General features: G+C 38.3%; 2 protein-coding genes and 1 long non-coding RNA gene across 6 annotated transcripts in view; all 3 read right to left on the bottom strand.

Annotated features, from left to right (window-relative positions):
• DYNC2LI1 (dynein cytoplasmic 2 light intermediate chain 1) overlaps nucleotides 1-4,580 on the bottom strand; it is a 39,396-nt gene extending 34,816 nt beyond the window's left edge. Inside the window, exons 1-2 of the mRNA XM_055539949.1 lie at nucleotides 4,426-4,580; nucleotides 2,506-2,623 (exon numbers count right to left, since the gene is read on the bottom strand). Coding sequence (XP_055395924.1) covers nucleotides 2,506-2,623; nucleotides 4,426-4,433 — 126 coding nt within the window. The 5' untranslated portion in view covers nucleotides 4,434-4,580. The remainder of the gene's footprint in view (nucleotides 1-2,505; nucleotides 2,624-4,425) is intronic.
• Nucleotides 2,696-4,408, bottom strand: LOC129622988 (uncharacterized). The gene is made up of 3 exons (XR_008700238.1): nucleotides 4,003-4,408; nucleotides 3,782-3,883; nucleotides 2,696-2,960 (listed from the first exon to the last, which is right to left on the bottom strand). It is a non-coding gene; the product is annotated as an uncharacterized LOC129622988 (long non-coding RNA).
• Nucleotides 4,581-9,029: 4,449 nt separating the features above from the next.
• PLEKHH2 (pleckstrin homology, MyTH4 and FERM domain containing H2) overlaps nucleotides 9,030-17,008 on the bottom strand; it is a 104,396-nt gene continuing 96,417 nt past the window's right edge. For 2 of the 4 annotated variants that reach the window (XM_055539945.1, XM_055539946.1), the window contains 4 exons: nucleotides 16,357-16,486; nucleotides 15,511-15,597; nucleotides 12,877-13,014; nucleotides 9,031-11,342 (listed from right to left, as the gene is read on the bottom strand). In XM_055539945.1, coding sequence (XP_055395920.1) covers nucleotides 11,160-11,342; nucleotides 12,877-13,014; nucleotides 15,511-15,597; nucleotides 16,357-16,486 — 538 coding nt within the window. In that variant the 3' untranslated portion in view covers nucleotides 9,031-11,159. Of the gene's footprint in view, nucleotides 11,343-12,876; nucleotides 13,015-15,510; nucleotides 15,598-16,356; nucleotides 16,487-17,008 lie in introns of those variants that run through there. The other 2 variants (XM_055539947.1, XR_008700236.1) reach the window with 2 other exon arrangements.

Raw genomic sequence — 17,008 nt, 5'->3', positions numbered from 1 at the left:
GAGATTAGAGAAAACAAGAGAGAAAGGTCCAGATAAACGGAGATATCATTAGGTATAACATTAAGAAAAAAAATTTAAGAGAATTATGGAAGAGGGTCCATGTAATTCACAGAACAAAGCAGCTGAGACAAGGCCTTAGAATAATACATGACAGCCACAGATGCAAAACTGTGCAAGTAATAATAAGTGCAATATCATCACAAAAAAACAATGACCTCATATATATTACCAAAGCCTGTGGCATGAGTGAGTGCAATATATCACTGTGAAGAACAAAAAGAGGAGGAAAATCGCAGCACACTTGGTGTATTTGTATGGTAACTGACAAATATGCAGGGGGTGACAGCATAAACAAATGCATTTGGATGAAAATAAATGAACACATGAAACTTGTGACAGTGTACTGGAGATTGCAGCCTGACCATATGGTATCTAATGGCACACATCACAAGAGGAGTACAGATCAAGTACAATGCGTAGGGGATACCAACTATTCAAGATAGTGTCTAACTCAGTTTGAATTTTCAGTCACTCCTAAAAGAGATAATAACAGACTCACACAGAAACTAGGGTTAGAGGTTAAGTGACTCATTCCAACCTAGAATTCTATACCTAGATAAACTTTCAATCCAGAGGGAGGGTGAAATAAAGATATTTCAGATGTGCAAGGTCTCAAAAATTTTACTTCCCATGTATACTTTCCCAGGAAACTACAAAAGAATGTACTTCACAAAGAGATACTTGAGTAAACCAAGAAAAAAGAAGACACAGGATCCAGGAAACTGGAGCTCCAACACAAAGATGCAAAGGGAATCCCCAAGATGTTAGGGAGGGACAGTAGCCATGCAGCTACTTGTGAAAGAGATACTTAAGTTAACCCTAAATACTGATTTAGCTCAAAACGATAACTACAACGTTACTGGAAGTGCAAGTGTGAGAGATGCGGAAGTAAATAGTCTTCCATCAGAGACTCAACAGGTAATGCCTAACATTGTGCTTATGGAAATAGCCCATAAGCACATTATTCAGAAGTAAAGAAGTACAGTTATAGAAGAAACAGTAAAAGATATGAAAATGGTGGCTTTGAGCAGAGATTCTAAACTGTGTACTTGTACTGAGGCTTGTTATTTTGCTTTACACACTGTTGGATAATCTTTTGGATAATCTTTAAAAAAAAAGTTAAGTTTATTTTTCTGCCATGCCAAGTGCAGAAGTATGATTTTTCCCTTTCTCAAATAACTTTTCCCCAAAGTTTAAAACTTCTTTTTTATTTGCTTAGTCTTTATATGTCTTTTTTTTTTTTTTTTTTGGCCATAGCCATGCGGGCTGCAGGATGCCAATTTCCAGACTAGGGATTAACTCATCCTGTTGGCAGGGAAAGCAGAAAGTCGCAACCACTGGACTGCCAGGGAATTTCCTGTAGCTTTTATGTGCGTTAGTTATCTATTGCTACATGGTAAATTACTCCCAAACTTATCAAGTTTTAAAACAACAGCCATTATTTCACCCAGTTTCTCAGAGTCTGGAACCTGAGAGTACCTTGGTTGGATGGCTCTGGCTTATGAATTTTCATAAAGTTGTAGTCAAGATGTCATTTGGGACAAAAGTTATCTCTTGGCTCAACTGAACTGGAGAATCATTTTCCAAGCTCCTTAACATGGTTGCTGGCAAGAGGCAATCAGTTCCTTGCTGGCTCTTGGCCACAGGCTTTAGTTCTTTGCCATGTGGACTGGACCTGCACACGACATGGCAGCTTGCTTCCTCCAAAGTGGAAGATCAGTGAGAGGTTACCTAAGGCAGGCTGCCTTGTGAAAGAGAGCATCCTCATCGTTGGAAATATTCAAACCTAGACTATACAACCACTGTCTGGAATGGCTCTCAACCTTTTGATAAGGTACTAGAACCCTGGGGAAACCTAATTTCCCACAAAAAAACACCAGTGCACACACACAATTCTGCATACATTTCTAGGGAGCTCATGGACCCCAGAAAGTAATTCCATGGATCCCAGGGTAAGAATCCCTATTGCAGAAGACCAGACTATTTCCAGGGTTCTTTCCATTTCTGTGACACTAGTTTAAGATAAGTGAAAGTAAATGTATTATACTCTATATGGTTCATGTTTTTTATATATGCTTGTTTTAGCTATACAAGTTATCTATAAATATGACCATTAGAATAGTATTTATGGTGCTTTTGTGCAAACTGGGAAAAGATGACTCCTCTGGGCTGTCTAGTCAGAAACAAATACCCCTTCCTCTGGGCTCCTGTGGTCCAGGTCAGGACACACCACTTGACAAGAAAAGGCAGGTTGGGTGTGTTAGTTCCCACCCTTCCATGAGCAGGGCCCAACCAGATTTAAAGTAACCAGCAGGCTGGAGCTTGGTCATCTGGTTAAAGAGTTGAAATACCTAAATTTTTACCAAAGTAATAAAATAAATGTTACCATTGGCTATTAAATCATCACAATGCTTGCGGTGAAAAAAGTACAAAAAAATGCATTACCCCATTTTTACTGCCAATGAAGAAAACAGACTTTTCTCCAATTTCAGCTCCATCACCTTCATTTTCACTACTTTCCCGTTTTTCCACTTCAGCTTTTGCAATTTCCCAGAGAGTTTCACTATGTGAGAGAAAGATAACCAAAATTCAGAAAAACAAAAAGAATCCTTACAAAAGTTTCTTTCCAGCCCGGAGAAATTTCATTTTAATCAGACTTATAAAACAAATCAATATCATTTGTGGGGGAGGACAATGAGCTGGTAAAACTTTGGAGGATTAGTCATTTTCTGTGTACTAGATGGAAGAAGAAATGATAAACAGAGCCTTTATTGCCAAGATCTGAAGTTGTCTTATTTTGGGACTCCCGGCCAGGGCTGAAAGCTGTATGTGTTAGCTTCTCAGACATACATGAAGGTTCAATGCCTTTTGGAAACATACAACTGGAAAACCACCGACATCTAGGAAAAGGGGGAAACATGTAAAACCAGTTTACCACATAACCTCTGCTACCTGAAATAGTTTTAGTTTTTTAAAATTATACATTTTTTGGCTCCAGATTCCTTTTTTAAAATATAAAGAAGGGAGAAAATCACCTAAAATTCCTTTTGAAAATCATCCTTTCATTCACCTCTCTACACAGATAAGATTTTTTTTTTTAAGTAAAGCCTAAATAAATTATGGAGTACTGAACTAAAAAATATGAGTAAGATTTCATGTTTTATCCACCTGAATCTACTACTTTCTGCATAGAGTATGCCAACTTGGGTAAATTACCTAACCTCTCTGGATCCTTCATTCAAGAAATATTTATTGAGCACCTAATATACTCACATTTCTGTGCTAGTCCCCAGGCTCACTTTTGTTTCTTCTCGTCTAACTACTGACTAACAAACAACACCAACTTCATAGGATTGCCATGATTGTAAAATGTGATAATTCATTTAGGTTAGGGCCTGGCCTATATATAATCACCTAAAATTAGTGAGTGTTTATAATTATTATTTTTCAAGAATCAGGAAAGGAAAAGGGGGGGTCTGCACTAAAATTCACACATTTACTTCACAGGTGAGCCCCTAAGAACTCAGTCTGGGCCTGTTTGCTCTTCAATTACACCCATTTCTTCATAATGTGATTATCTCCTTTCGAAGTTCCCAGCAGTAAAGAGAAAGAGGTGTTGTACAGATTTACCGTAATGGGAAGCTTAAGGTTCATAAACTCAACAGAGATCACACAGCCCATCCACAATACGGGAAAAAAAAAAAAAAAAAAACAAACAAACTCAGAAATCGCGCTCTGTGATGGACTCCAGTACCCTACTCTCCTTCTGATGTCCTTACAAGTCGTTCAGGGAAGTTTTAGGCATGATCTTGAGAACAAGTAACTAAAATAAACATCATCGAAGAGTTAAAATGTATCTGATAGGTGATTAAAATCCCACCCCCTCCCCTTAAAATGTGACCTTACATTTTGCAGTGTCTTCACTAGTTTCCCCTCTTTTACCTTTGTCGTAAACCCCTGCACCCGGACAGGAGGTCCCTAAGGACGTGGGTTTGTGGTCTGGCTCACCGCCTGAAATCCTGTTCCTAGAACATTCCCGGGCCCCCCAAAAACTCTTTTTGAAGAAACAATGATTGGAGTTGAATCATCTTTCAACATCTCTTAACTTTTCCACCTCTGGAACTTCTCTACTTGCTTTTGGCAGAATCCATACTCTCAAGGATAGTACCTTGACCAACCAGAGAGGAACTGCAAACAGGACAACCCTACAATGGGACTCGCTGTAACTCCTCTCCCCACATATACTGGCAGCGGCCTCTCCCTCCACCGCCGATCCCCGCCTCCACCCCATCCAGGCTGAGTTGAGAAAGAAGGGAGGCTCTCGAGGGTTGCGTAAACCAGGCCCAAGCAGGGTTGCAGGGATACCTGGGCATCGTGGCTTGGCCGCCCCAGTGTCCTGGTCGCCGAGTGAGGCCCAGCCTACAATCAGCCGCACCGCGAACTCGGAGAGAGGCCGGATTAAAGCAGGGTATTGCGTTGCCATGGTAGCTACGTCACAATCATGGTTGCGTGCAGAGTAGAGGCATCATGGGAAAGGTAGTTTTCAGCGTTCTTTTCTCGTCTCAGCTTCAGCCGTTTTGGATGGGACAGGAGACTCGTGGCAGTAAATCTGGGACTTAAAAAACTCTGGGCCGAAAATGTTCTTTTATTTAAAAAATATTCTCCTGAGTACCGACTATTTATATGCCGGGGTCTCTGTCTTTAATTACTTTTCTCTCCCCAATAACAGTGATTTGGGAGTGGAGGACGAAACAATCTCCTGAGCTGTTTTCTAGTGATTTACTAGAGACAAAGATTTTAGTATTTTCCAGGCTTCTGTTTGTTTGGTTGTTTCAGATTTTGTAGAATAGTACATTGTTTGAAACTGAGAGAAAATATTAGTCGCTTAGTCGTGTTCGACTCTTTGCGACCCCACGGACTCTAGCCCGCCAGCCTCCTCTGTCCATGGAATTGTCCAGGCAAGAAAACTGGAATAGGTAGCTATTCCCTTCTCCACGGGATCTTCCTGACTCAGGGATCAAACCCAGGCCTCCTACATGGCAGGTGGATTCTTTACCATCTGAGCACCAGGGAAGCCCAGCACACTGTTTATGAATAAGTTAATAAAACAAATGCATCTCTGTAATACTTCATTTACTTATATCCAAGTCAATAACAAACTCTGAGTTATTAACATTGCTATATGACACACAAACTAATTAAAGGAAGCCAAAGATATAAACTATTGCAGAGGTACGATTTACACAAGAACAAGTAAGTGACTAGGCCTAAATGAGTTGATGAAACTTTCATGGCAGTGACAGTATTTGATCTGTCTCGAATGCTGACTGTTGGAAGGAGAAATTTCCCTCTATTGTTCTGCCATTTGCTTAGTCTCTATTGCGTGATGTTCAAGAATATGAATTTTGGAGTAAGATAGTTTGAAGTCCTGACTCAGCCATACTAAGTTGCCACTAGGGATAAATTACTCAATTTCTCTGAGACTTTGCTTCCAATCCGGTAAAGCAGGAAAAAAATTATGATTTTAAATGAGATAAATATATGTAAAACATAACTTACAGTGTGTCTGAAACACTGTTTTAAGTGCTTAATACCTTTTATGGTAAGGTAAGTGGCTGATCAGCAGCTTTGAAGAAACACAAGGAAATAAAGCACATAGGAAATAAAAGGCATTAACTTCTGATAAAATCTTTGGGGACAAACTTCTCCCAATATTTAGGTGCATTTTGGAGACACAGAAGACTACAGTTACACATAGGAAGGGAAGTAATGGAGGGGAGTTCAACAGAGAAAGGATGGTAGCAAGGGAGGCTGATACATCATGGAGTCAGTATCTATTATATATGCTGGAGCTAGCCCATCTATAAACTCACAAACTGATGTGGGACAAATTGTGATAAATCATGATGGCTGGGGTTCTGGAACTTTATATGCCTTTTGCATGTTAGTTGGGAAGCTCTATTGCTATGGATAACAATAATGGCAGCTAACATTTTTCCAAATGTTTTCTGTGGACTAGGCAGAGTATTAGCAAGTTAAAGTTATAATGGTTTGGATAACTGGGACAGGTGGTTGAAGGAGTGAGTATGGTAACCAGGTGAAGGTTATCTGGCTGGGCCCTAATCACCAGCATTGATTCAAGACTGAGTCACTGGATTCATTCACCTTGATTTAATTAAGAAGATGAATTCTGTTTTCTAGCTTTTTGCCTCCTGAGACTTCATCAGTTCAGTTCAGTCGCTCAGTCATGTCCGACTCTGCAACCCCATGAACCCAGCATGCCAGGCCTCCCTGTCCATCACCAACTCCTGGAGTTTACCCAAACTCATGTCCATTGAGTCAGTGATGCCATCTAACCATCTCATCCTCTGTTATCCCTTTCTCCTCCTGCCTTCAATCTTTCCCAACATCAGGGTCTTTTCAAATGAATCAGCTCTCCACATCAGGTGGCCAAAGTATTGGAGTTTCAGCTTCAACATCAGTCCTTCCAATGAACATCCAGGACTGATTTCCTTTAGAATGGACTGGTTTGATCTCTTTGCAGTCCAAGGGGCTCTCAAGAGTCTTCTCCAACAACACAGTTCAAAAGCATCAATTCTTCTGTGCTCAGCTTTCTTTATAGTCCAACTCTCACATCCATACATGACTACTGGAAAAACCATAGCCTTGACTAGACAGACCTTTGTTGACGAAGTAATGGCTCTGCTTTTTAATATGCAGTCTAGGTTGATCATAACTTTTCTTCCAAGGAGCAAGCGTCTTTTAATTTCATGGCTGCAATCACCATCTGCAGTGATTTTGGAACCCCCCAAAATAAAGTCAGCCACTGTTTCCCCATCCATTTGCCATGAAGTGATGGGACTGAATGCCATGATCTTAGTTTTCTGAATGTTGAGCTTTAAGCCAACTTTTTCACTCTCCTCTTTCACTTTCATCAAGAGGCTCTATAGTTGTTCTTCACTTTCTGCCATTAGGTTTCATATTTGGACAAATAAAGTGACTTTCCAGGGTAGATGAAAATTGTTCAAGAGTATATAAGGATTAGAACTGCTCTTCTGGATCAGCCCAAGAAGATTTCAGTGGTGGTGATGGAGGAGGAGATAATTGTATGCTGCTTGCTGAATGAAATGAGCAATTATGTGACAGGTAAAGGTGTGGGCAGAGTATATTCAGTGACCTGTGAATAGTTTGGGGTAGAGGTGTCTGGTGGGGCTAAGGTGGGAGAGTAAGCTAGGCAGGTAGATTGGGCTACCGTGAAAGATCTTGCAATCTGGATTTTATTGTGTTGGTTATGAGAAACCAAATAAGATTTCAAATAGGGGTGTGCCATGACTAGACCTTTCCAACCAGTTGGCTGTTTGCATCAGGTGGCCAAAGTAGTGGAGCTTCAGCATCAGACTTTCCAATGAGTATTCAGGGTTGCTTTCTTTTAAGACCGGTTTGATTTCCTTGCTATCTAAGGGACTCTCAAGAGTCTTCTCCAGCACCACAGTTTGAAAGCTGAAAAGACCCTTGTGCTGAGAAAGATTGAAGGCAAAAGGAGAAGAGGGCGGTAGAGGATGAGATGGTTGGAAAGCAACACCGACTCAATGAACTTGAACTTGAGCAAACTTCGGGAGATAGTGATAGACAGGGAGGCTGCAGTCCATGGGGTCACAAAGAGTTGGATGTGACTTAGCTACTGAACAATAACAACATGACTAGACCTTAGTTCAGTGAGATAATTTTTTGTAGCTGTGTGAAGGATGCTTCAGAGTCTGGAAGTCGTGTATGGAGGCTATTAACAATAGCCCAGAAAGTGACAGTGTTTTGATATATTTTCCTTTTTTTCAAAGTTACATAAGCTTATTGTCGAAAAAATAGTATACAGAAAAAACAAAGAGGGTGTAATAAGCAAATGCCAGAAGTAACAACAACATTTTGATGCTTTTCATTCCAATCTTTTACAGAGCTGAGGTTTTACTGTATAATTAACATTCTGATTTCAACATATATTTTCCTGTATCAATTTTTCAAAAACACATAATAAACATAGCTTTGATGGCTGCATAAGGTTCCACTATATAGAGTTTTAATAATTAAGCGCTCTCCTAATATGAGTGTTTAAAATTAAACATGAGTTGAGCTAATCAGAATCTTTCTCTGGAATTTTTCAAACAAGCATTAAGAAAATCAAGTCATTCCCTCTCTGAGGGAAACTGGCAATATTTCCTGCTAAATGAAGTACTCTGTAGCAGTAAAATCCCTTTCTTCCTTTAGGGAAAAGAGAATAGGGGGAAATGTGAGGGGAGATGAGGTCTCTGCATGAACCAGTTAGCGGAAAAGCTGCTTCACCTTGTTAGTCCAGCTCCTCATTTTCGCTTCCTCAGTCCCCACATTCCCAAAGCCTTTGGTCCACAGGAATCAGCCCAGAGACTCAGCACTGAGAAGTCCAAATTCCATGACAGCTGGGGGTGGGAGCCGGGTGGGTGAAATGTGTTCTTGGCATCCCACAACACTTAAAGCCTTTTTCTAGAAAAATATGATTATCCGTGGTGGCTAATTCTTCAAGATTATACTTCAGTACAATTATGGGCTACAAGTATTGTTCCAGGAACCTGACTACCATGTATTTTTTTCTATGGAAAAAAATGTCCAAATAACCACTAACAAACACTTTTTTCAAGCCAAGACTTTGTAAGTTGTGACTAACTTTTCTTGTAAATTGAGAGTTAAATTCATTTCTAAGCTATGGCGGTATGTGACTTCAAGGACACACACAGACACAAATCTAGAACATTTAAAATAAAATTTTAGACACAGTCCAATCAACTTACCTATAAGGAACTTATTATGAAATCATGGGAGAACGTCATGATTTATACATATTGTATGAATGTCAATAAGCACATATATATATGATAATTACAATTTGTCCCAACAGCTTCTTTTTATATGGATAAAGCAAAGCAACACAGAAGACAAAGCATGAGTGCAGGAGAAGGAGGTAATAACTACCATTTTCACTAGTAGTACACTTCAGCTTTGACAATGAAAACAGTAGGTATTTCTTGAAGATTATTCAAAAGATAATGCTTGAAATGGGTTTTGTAAATCATTTATTATGATTGAAAGGGAGGAAAATGATAGGAGACAAATATTACAATTAAACATGTAACATTATTCTCTTGTAACCAATCATAATAACATACTTTGAATTTTTAAATGGCTATATAAAAGTAATTTCCCAGAAAATAAAATTTTCACATCATCAGTTACAGAAAATTGATTTCTTTCCATCAAAATATTTTATCTCTGCTCTATCAAAAATAAATGCCAAGTCTAGGGTACTACCATTTAAGCTGAGCCTTCACTATTCATTTAAATTAGAAGATTTTGGGGGGGGCTTACCACATGATGAACTAACTACTGCCTGAGAATAAAGTCCTCATACATATGTAACAGCTCTGCCAAGCCTCTGGTGCACCGACTAATGATTATTAAATGGTTTTCTGGGAACTCAGAAACTCTACCGTATCCCAGCCAAAAGGTGCCTGAGAGTCATCCCAAACTGGTAACCAGTTTATTCTCAAAAATTAATTTGCTTACACAGCGAGTGGCTGTGGCTCAAAAGATTAGGAGAACTAGTAAATGGCCATGTATTTCTATGGGTGGTTTCGACCTTTGTCATTATCAGTAAAGCGCAATCTTACTTGATCAGTGTATTTCTTGACTCTGATCTTTCTAAGGATGCTAACGTAGGATGGAACGTTTTTAAAAGGCTTAGTGTGAGAACAGTACATTGCCACAGGGAGAAAGCAGCAAAAAAGAAAACAAGAAGGCTCGCCAACAGATTAATTTCAGCAGCTAACTTTTTTCCCCCAACTGGTTAAAAAAATACCATACACAAAGTGATAAATATATGTCCAAAATATAAATAAAAAAATTCTACACATAAATAAAATTAAGTATACTCATGATTTCAATTAAACATTTTTACAATATAATTTTCATGTCTTATCACAGTTTCATTTTCATCATGAATAATAATAAGTACTTTATTTTGACACAAACTGGAATGTACTGACCATTTATGTAACCTAGTAAAGCAATAGGTTTCTAGACTCAACTAAAATTTATCTCCTTTGAAGAAGAGTTACTTTTTCTTTTCTTCAAAAAAAATATTTTGGGGAATTTATTTTCAAACTATAATTTAAAAGACTGTGTGAAGCAAAGCTTTAAAATTTCTTTGTTTTCAAAGATATTATTATTTAACAAAGCAAGGTTAAGATGACCCAGCACCAATGGAATGAAATGTGGGCAATATTCCAGTGAACTTGGGTTATGTAGATAGCCAAGGAATGTCAGGAATCAATGTTTCATTTTAAGTTTTACACTCCAGTGATCTGAAAAGGTGACAGGGTATACTTTCTAAAACCACACTGGAGGTGCTGGTTACCTGCTGCTGCTGCTGCTAAGTCGCTTCAGTCGTGTCCGACTCTGTGCGACCCCATGGACTGCAGCCCACTAGGCTCCGCCGTCCCTGGGATTCAGCGCCTGCTTTTTCACACAGCGATTCATAGAACTAAAAACTTACCCTTCAACATCACCCAGCAGCTGTTTCTTAAATTGGATACTCTACTTCTTTCTAAATACCGTATCATTAATTAAAAGCACATTTAATTATAGTACATAATTTTTTGGCAGTAAGCATGTCCAAATAATCAACTGGTTTGCCAAATTAGAGTTTGGCAAAACTCCCTTGAATCTCCCTTTCTAAAGATTGCTAGAATATATTTTTTTTTTCAAGAGAAAAAAAGTGTTGATGTGTCTGATGCCAAAGGTGATGGAAAAAAATGGCAAATTCTAACCCAGTTAAGCTAAAAGGAAATCAGCATGTGGGAAAATCTGTTTAGGTTTTATGTGTGTGTGTGTTTAAGTTTTATTACAAGCATTTATTTGAATATTTATGAATCAAATGGAAGAGAGTAACTCCCATTATTTTTAAAGAATGGACTACTACTGTGTGGGTATCATGCTGCCAGGATGTAAATGAACTTATTTGGAGCTGATGCAGCCATTGCTTAGAAGACAGGGGGAGATGTTTAGGCCCCTGAGCCTCAGAGCAAAGTGGGGCCTTTGGTTGGTCTGCTGTTTGCCAGAAGGGGCTGGCTTCCCATCACCCTGGCTTGGAAACCCTGGGTCTGAGCTGAGAGCAGCGCTGGAGCAGAGAGGTGGTGAACTGCCTTTTGCTGGTAGAAGTTGTTTATGTAGCTGGCGATCAAAAGGGTGATTTCAAGAATCTAAAACAAGAAAAGTGGAATTGTTATCCTCTTGAGAAGTTCTCATCATTTTCGAAAGAGACTGAAGGGTTGGCCATGAGTGGTCTCCATCTGCAAGTGCCCAGGCCACCAGAGTTCCGTTTCAACCAGATCAAACAGTGGAGTACAGCTGACCCTTCAACAACACAGGGTTTAGGGACCCTGATACTCTGAGCAGTCAGAAATCTGTGTGTAACTTTACAGCGCCCCCTGTGGCCACGATTCCTCTGTATCCATAGTTCCACATCCATGGATTCAGCTAACCATGGATCATGTAGTAATGTAGTATTTACAATTGAAAAACAATCTATGTATAAGTGGACTTGTGCAGTTCATACCTGTGCTGTTCAAGAGTCAACTGTACTTACATGTTCACACCATCTATTTTTCCATTACTTAAACGAGCAGAAAGTGGTACTTAAAAAAAAAGTCAAATTTAGTGGCAATATTAAAAAATGTGACAATAGTACAATTCTGTCAGTTATCTTAAAGCCACACTTGTGAATACGTGAATAAGAAATTCACGTATTATATTAACTTTTTATTTAAACTGAAGTGTGCCATGATCTTCGGCACTTACTATCCGCCTTCACTTAAGTATAGATTTAATTAAGAAACATATATGCCATTTTTTAAAGCTTCAGATTCTAAAAAAGTAGTCTCTTTTAGTTGATAATTTTAAGACAAAAGTTTTAGAAAAATTAGTTTCTCATTCTTTTCCCTAAAATTGGAATCACATGTTAGAATGCAGCCCTTTTATTTATTGCTTTTACTTAGAGACATTAAAACTACATAGCTTGTTAAAATTATAAAGAAACAAGTATGTCTTAATTTTAAAACCTCACTCTTCTCACTAATGAGTCCATTAAGTGAATTATTCCAAGTAAATAAGATAATGCATATAAAATACCTGACGATAACAACTTATTGCCAGGACCACTTATTTTGATCTTTCTGTATACCAGGCACTGAGCTAAACATCTTTATGTTTTAAAATTAATTAGTTAATTAATTTTTGGCTGTGCTGGATCTTTATTGCTGTGTGGGCTTTGTCTAGTAGGGGCAAGTGAGGGCTAATCTCTGGATGGGGTTTGTGGGCTTCTCGTTGCCATGGCTTCTCTTTTTGCGGAGCACGGGCTCTAGCTCAGTAGTCATGGAGCACAGGCTGAGCTGCCCCACAGCATGTGGAATCTTCCCAGGCCAGGGATTGAACCAATGTCCCCTGCATTGGCAGGCAGACCCCCAACTACTGGACTACCAGGAAAGTCTGGGCTAAACACTTCATGATTGCCTCACTTAATTCTTAATTCAGAAAAAAAAAAAAAAAGGAACATTATACCATTTTTTAGATGAGGAAACCAAGGCTTAGGGAGAAGATGTAAGCCAAAATTTGGACCTATGATTGTATGATTATAAGCAGTTTGTTTTCCCATCAAGAACTTAAGTCTTTGCACAATAAATATTTTAGTGTGAGAAAAACTAGCATAAAAAAGTTAGCATAAAGGCTTCTACTCACCTTGGGTTTTGCCATAGCAAAAATCAATTTCTCTGTTGGTTTGTCCTTTGAATGTGCATCGTTAATGACTACCATAAAATCATCTTGATAACCTCCAAAGGTCATTAGACTCTTGTATACATAGCTGACTATTAACCTCTTCAAAGAGAAGAAAAAAGTAAATATGTTATACACTATTTTCAAAGAAAGATGAGAGATGATTAATAATATATATCTCCATTAAGATGCTGATACAGATGGAAAACTGTAGATGGAAAATATTTGTAATTCCATACAGTTTCAAAAAGCAAAACTTGAATTTGCTGTGTACCAGTAACTATTTACGTAGCATTTACACTGTATTTGTCCTTAAAGATTTCTATCTATCTGTCTATCTACCTGCCTACCTACCTATCTGGTTGAATCATATGAACCTGATGCTTTTTTAAGGTAAAAAATGGTCAAATATTGGCAAATCCATATAGTTCACCCTGATAGACAGATCTTGATATATGTAAACATAACCAGTATCAAGCACACTACTTCTTTTTTAACTTTCTGCTTCTTTTAACTTAACAGCATGTTATGAACATCTTTCCATGACACGAACATACTTGCTATTGTATAAAATCATTTTAAATGATTTTATAGACATTTATTTAGATTTTATAGACACAGACATTATTTAACTAATCTATTGAAGAATATTTAAATTTTTTTGTTACTATCTTACTCCAGTGAATATTTTGGGACATATTTCATAATACACATAGAATAATAATTTCTGTGGTTATAAACCTCAACAGCTAAAATTGCTATCTCAAAAAAGTAAACCTTTCGAAACTCAGAAACTTTATACCCATTTACATTTCCAGCATTTTGCAGTTTTGATAACACAGGATACCATTATTTGTTTGAAGTTCTGCCAATCTGATTGGTGACAAGTAGAATCTCACTGTATTAAACTGAATTTACTTGATGGTGAGATTAACATTTAAAAATACATTTACTGAATATTAGTATTTCTTCTGTGAACTGCCTTGGCCCATTTGTCTATTGCTATGTTCATCATTTCTTTACTATCTGGAAAAACATCCACATTCCTAAAGGATAACAACCCTTTGACATACATGCAGCAAATACTTTTTCCCAATGTGTTACTAAAACAATTTTAAAAATATAATTCAAAGAGGTACAGCCTAAAAGGAAAGGAATCTGTGTATTTAATGATTAGCTTGCAAGACTTGGAGCAGATCAGCCCAGTACTGGATACCTCCTCTGCTGTAGGCCAGCAGTGTACGTCTGTACACTGGTCTGTACGTCCATCTCTCAGAATCAACAAACTGGTTTACTTGGCCAAGGTAACTCAATACTGGTGTATAATTTTTGTTGACTTTAAGTCACTGGTTTTATAATCTATCTTCAGATTATTTATTCAAGAACTAAAAGGCATTCAAGAAACATGCCATGATGTGCTAAGTCACTTCAGTCATGTCCAACTCTTTGTAACCCTATGGATTGTAGCCTACCAGGCTCCTCTATCCATGAGACCCTCCAGGCAAGAACACTGGAGTGGGTTGCCAATGCCCTCTTCTAGGGGATCTTCTTGACCCAGAGATTGAACCAATATCTCCTGTGGTTCCTGCATTGTAGGCAAATTCTTTACCGCTGAACCATGGGGAAGCCCATTCAAGAAATATAAATGCCTTCGAAAGAGTTTTCAACAGTTATAAGGAGAAACAGTAACTAAAACACTAAAGGATAGTCTCATTTCCAAGAAATTCTCAGTGATTCTGACTATAGCCACAAGTAGGAGAGCCCACGACATCTACCAGGTGAACTGAGCAATCCCTGTCCACCAGGTTAAAAAAGATTTTTTTTAAAGTAATCTGATATATATAAAATATGATAGAAAATAAAGTGAATTTCAAATAAATGAATAAATAGAAATCACAGTTTGACTTTATAGGTAATCATGTAAATAACTCTAAATATCACTTACCCATTCACTTGTACATATACAGTAAACTGTATATGTACAAGTGAATGGGTAAGTGATATTTTGGGAAAGTAAAAAAAATCTTCACAGAAACTTTAGTGAAACTGAACTTAAAATTCTGCTAACTAAAGTTTCTACCTTAATGTTATCTTCAAGAGGTATCTTAATGTTATATCTTAATGTTATACCTTAATGTTACCTTCAAGAGATATGTTATCTTAATGTTATTTTGCACAGGAAGCCACCTTCTGAACTCTATAAATGAGTGGTCTTTTTACAAATACAACCGTGACTGCAATTTAGTCATGGTATCTTAATATTTTTCTCATACACAATACATAGCCTGTCTAATCTTGTTTTAAAAGATGAAATTGTAAACATGGTTGTATTCATAAAATGACTTCATGATATAGTATTAGGAAGGATATTTTTCTGTGTATAAGAAAAATATTAAGGTATCATTACCTTCTGTTAATGGAACACTGAGCATGGACGTGAGTCTGAGTGAACTCCGGGAGTTGGTGATGGACAGGGAGGCCTGGCGTGCTGCGATTCATGGGGTCGCAAAGAGTCGGACACGACTGAGCAACTGAACGGAACTGAACTGAGCAATGGAAATAGTTGACTCAATGCAAAACTTAAGGATTTAATCTTACCATGGAGTTGTATTCTAAGATGCTTAAACCATCCTCATGTACAGCCAGCCACATGAATGTACTTCCAAGGGACGATGGGGCTATGGGCTATGAAGAGATGAAAATATACTATATAATAGATGCTAAACAAAATTACAGAAATGTTTTAGTCTAAATGCAGTACGACATTTTTAACAACAACAGCAACAACATCTTATTATTAAAAATCTCACTTGAGGAGTAGACAGTGTGGTATAATGGAAAGAACAGTGAATTAGGAGACCCAAATTGGGGTCTTGAATTTGGTTTCGAGACCCAAATCTGTTATTTATTAACGTGTATTTGGATAGGCCACTTAATCTAAGCCCTAGCAGGGTTTGTCTCTCCTTCCTCAGTGTCATGTCACTCCTAACCATTAGTGGTTTCCAGACCTATTGCAACACTGATTGCGAGTTCCTGAAAGTGTGAGAAAAACTTATCTGAAACTATGGGCTTCTGTATCCCTAGAGCTCAGCTCTGTGTTTGGCAAACAAAATTCATAATTACTAAATAATACAAATGAGTGCAAGAGTAAATGAGTGGATGGATGAAGGAATAAAGAGAAGAAAGCAGAGCTAAGGGGCTGTCTTCAGTCTACTGATTAAGCCTTCTGAGTGTAAGAAATGATTTTGGCAGGGTAAACTGGAGCAGAAGGGAAAAGACAGAGACGCCGATGGCTCTCCTGCTCTCTCCTCAGTGTCCTTTCATGGTTTTCCTTATATTGTTAGAAATTCCCTTATTTTAAAAAGTTGAATATTCTAAACCTGGGGTTACGGTTATCACTTTATATTCTACTAAACTGGATAGCCTCCCCCTACCATTTCTTACTTTTGCAAGAAACAGCTTGGCACCAAAGAATGGCCACTTCCTGGCTACTGTCAAATAGATTCGCACACAATCAGCAGCACTGTGTCCTCGGAGGGCCATCCACCTGGTTGACAGTCGCTGGCAAAGCTGCCTAAAAAAAAAAAAAAAGAAAAGAACAAAAACACAAACAGTGTATCATCCTCCCAAGATAAAGCTCTCCTTGAGCCAATCCTAGACACCACTGGGAGACCTACCCAGGGCAAGCTGTGGTTTGGTGGTGCCCATCTTACCACTGTCCACCCCTTGTCCTTCATGTAGCATTCCTTTCACCAAATCCCCCTATTTGTTAGTGCTCTCGGTATGACCTGGGTTCCCTGCTCCCCACTCCCTTCAGGTAAAAATTTAAAATCTGATAAGCTAACACCAAACCTTTGCATAATTAGCCTAGACTCTCATGGGAATTACTTTCACTTTTAAAGAAGTACAAGAATTGGAGACTGAAGAATGAATCCCCAATGGTGGAATTTAGGTGCTACCAATCCTGGCTCGGAGAGATGCTGGGTACAGGGGAAACCTCTTAAATCATGAAGGCAACCACTTATTCTACAGAGACAACAAACTAATCACAAATGCTTCTATTTTAAAAAACGTCATGGTGAATTGGATTTGCCTC

The sequence above is a fragment of the Bubalus kerabau genome, chromosome 11 (genome assembly GCF_029407905.1).
Source record: "Bubalus kerabau isolate K-KA32 ecotype Philippines breed swamp buffalo chromosome 11, PCC_UOA_SB_1v2, whole genome shotgun sequence".
In the NCBI taxonomy this organism is placed as follows: Eukaryota; Metazoa; Chordata; class Mammalia; order Artiodactyla; family Bovidae; genus Bubalus; species Bubalus kerabau.
Note: the sequence above shows the minus strand (reverse complement) of the source record. Positions and strands in the feature narration are given on the sequence as shown.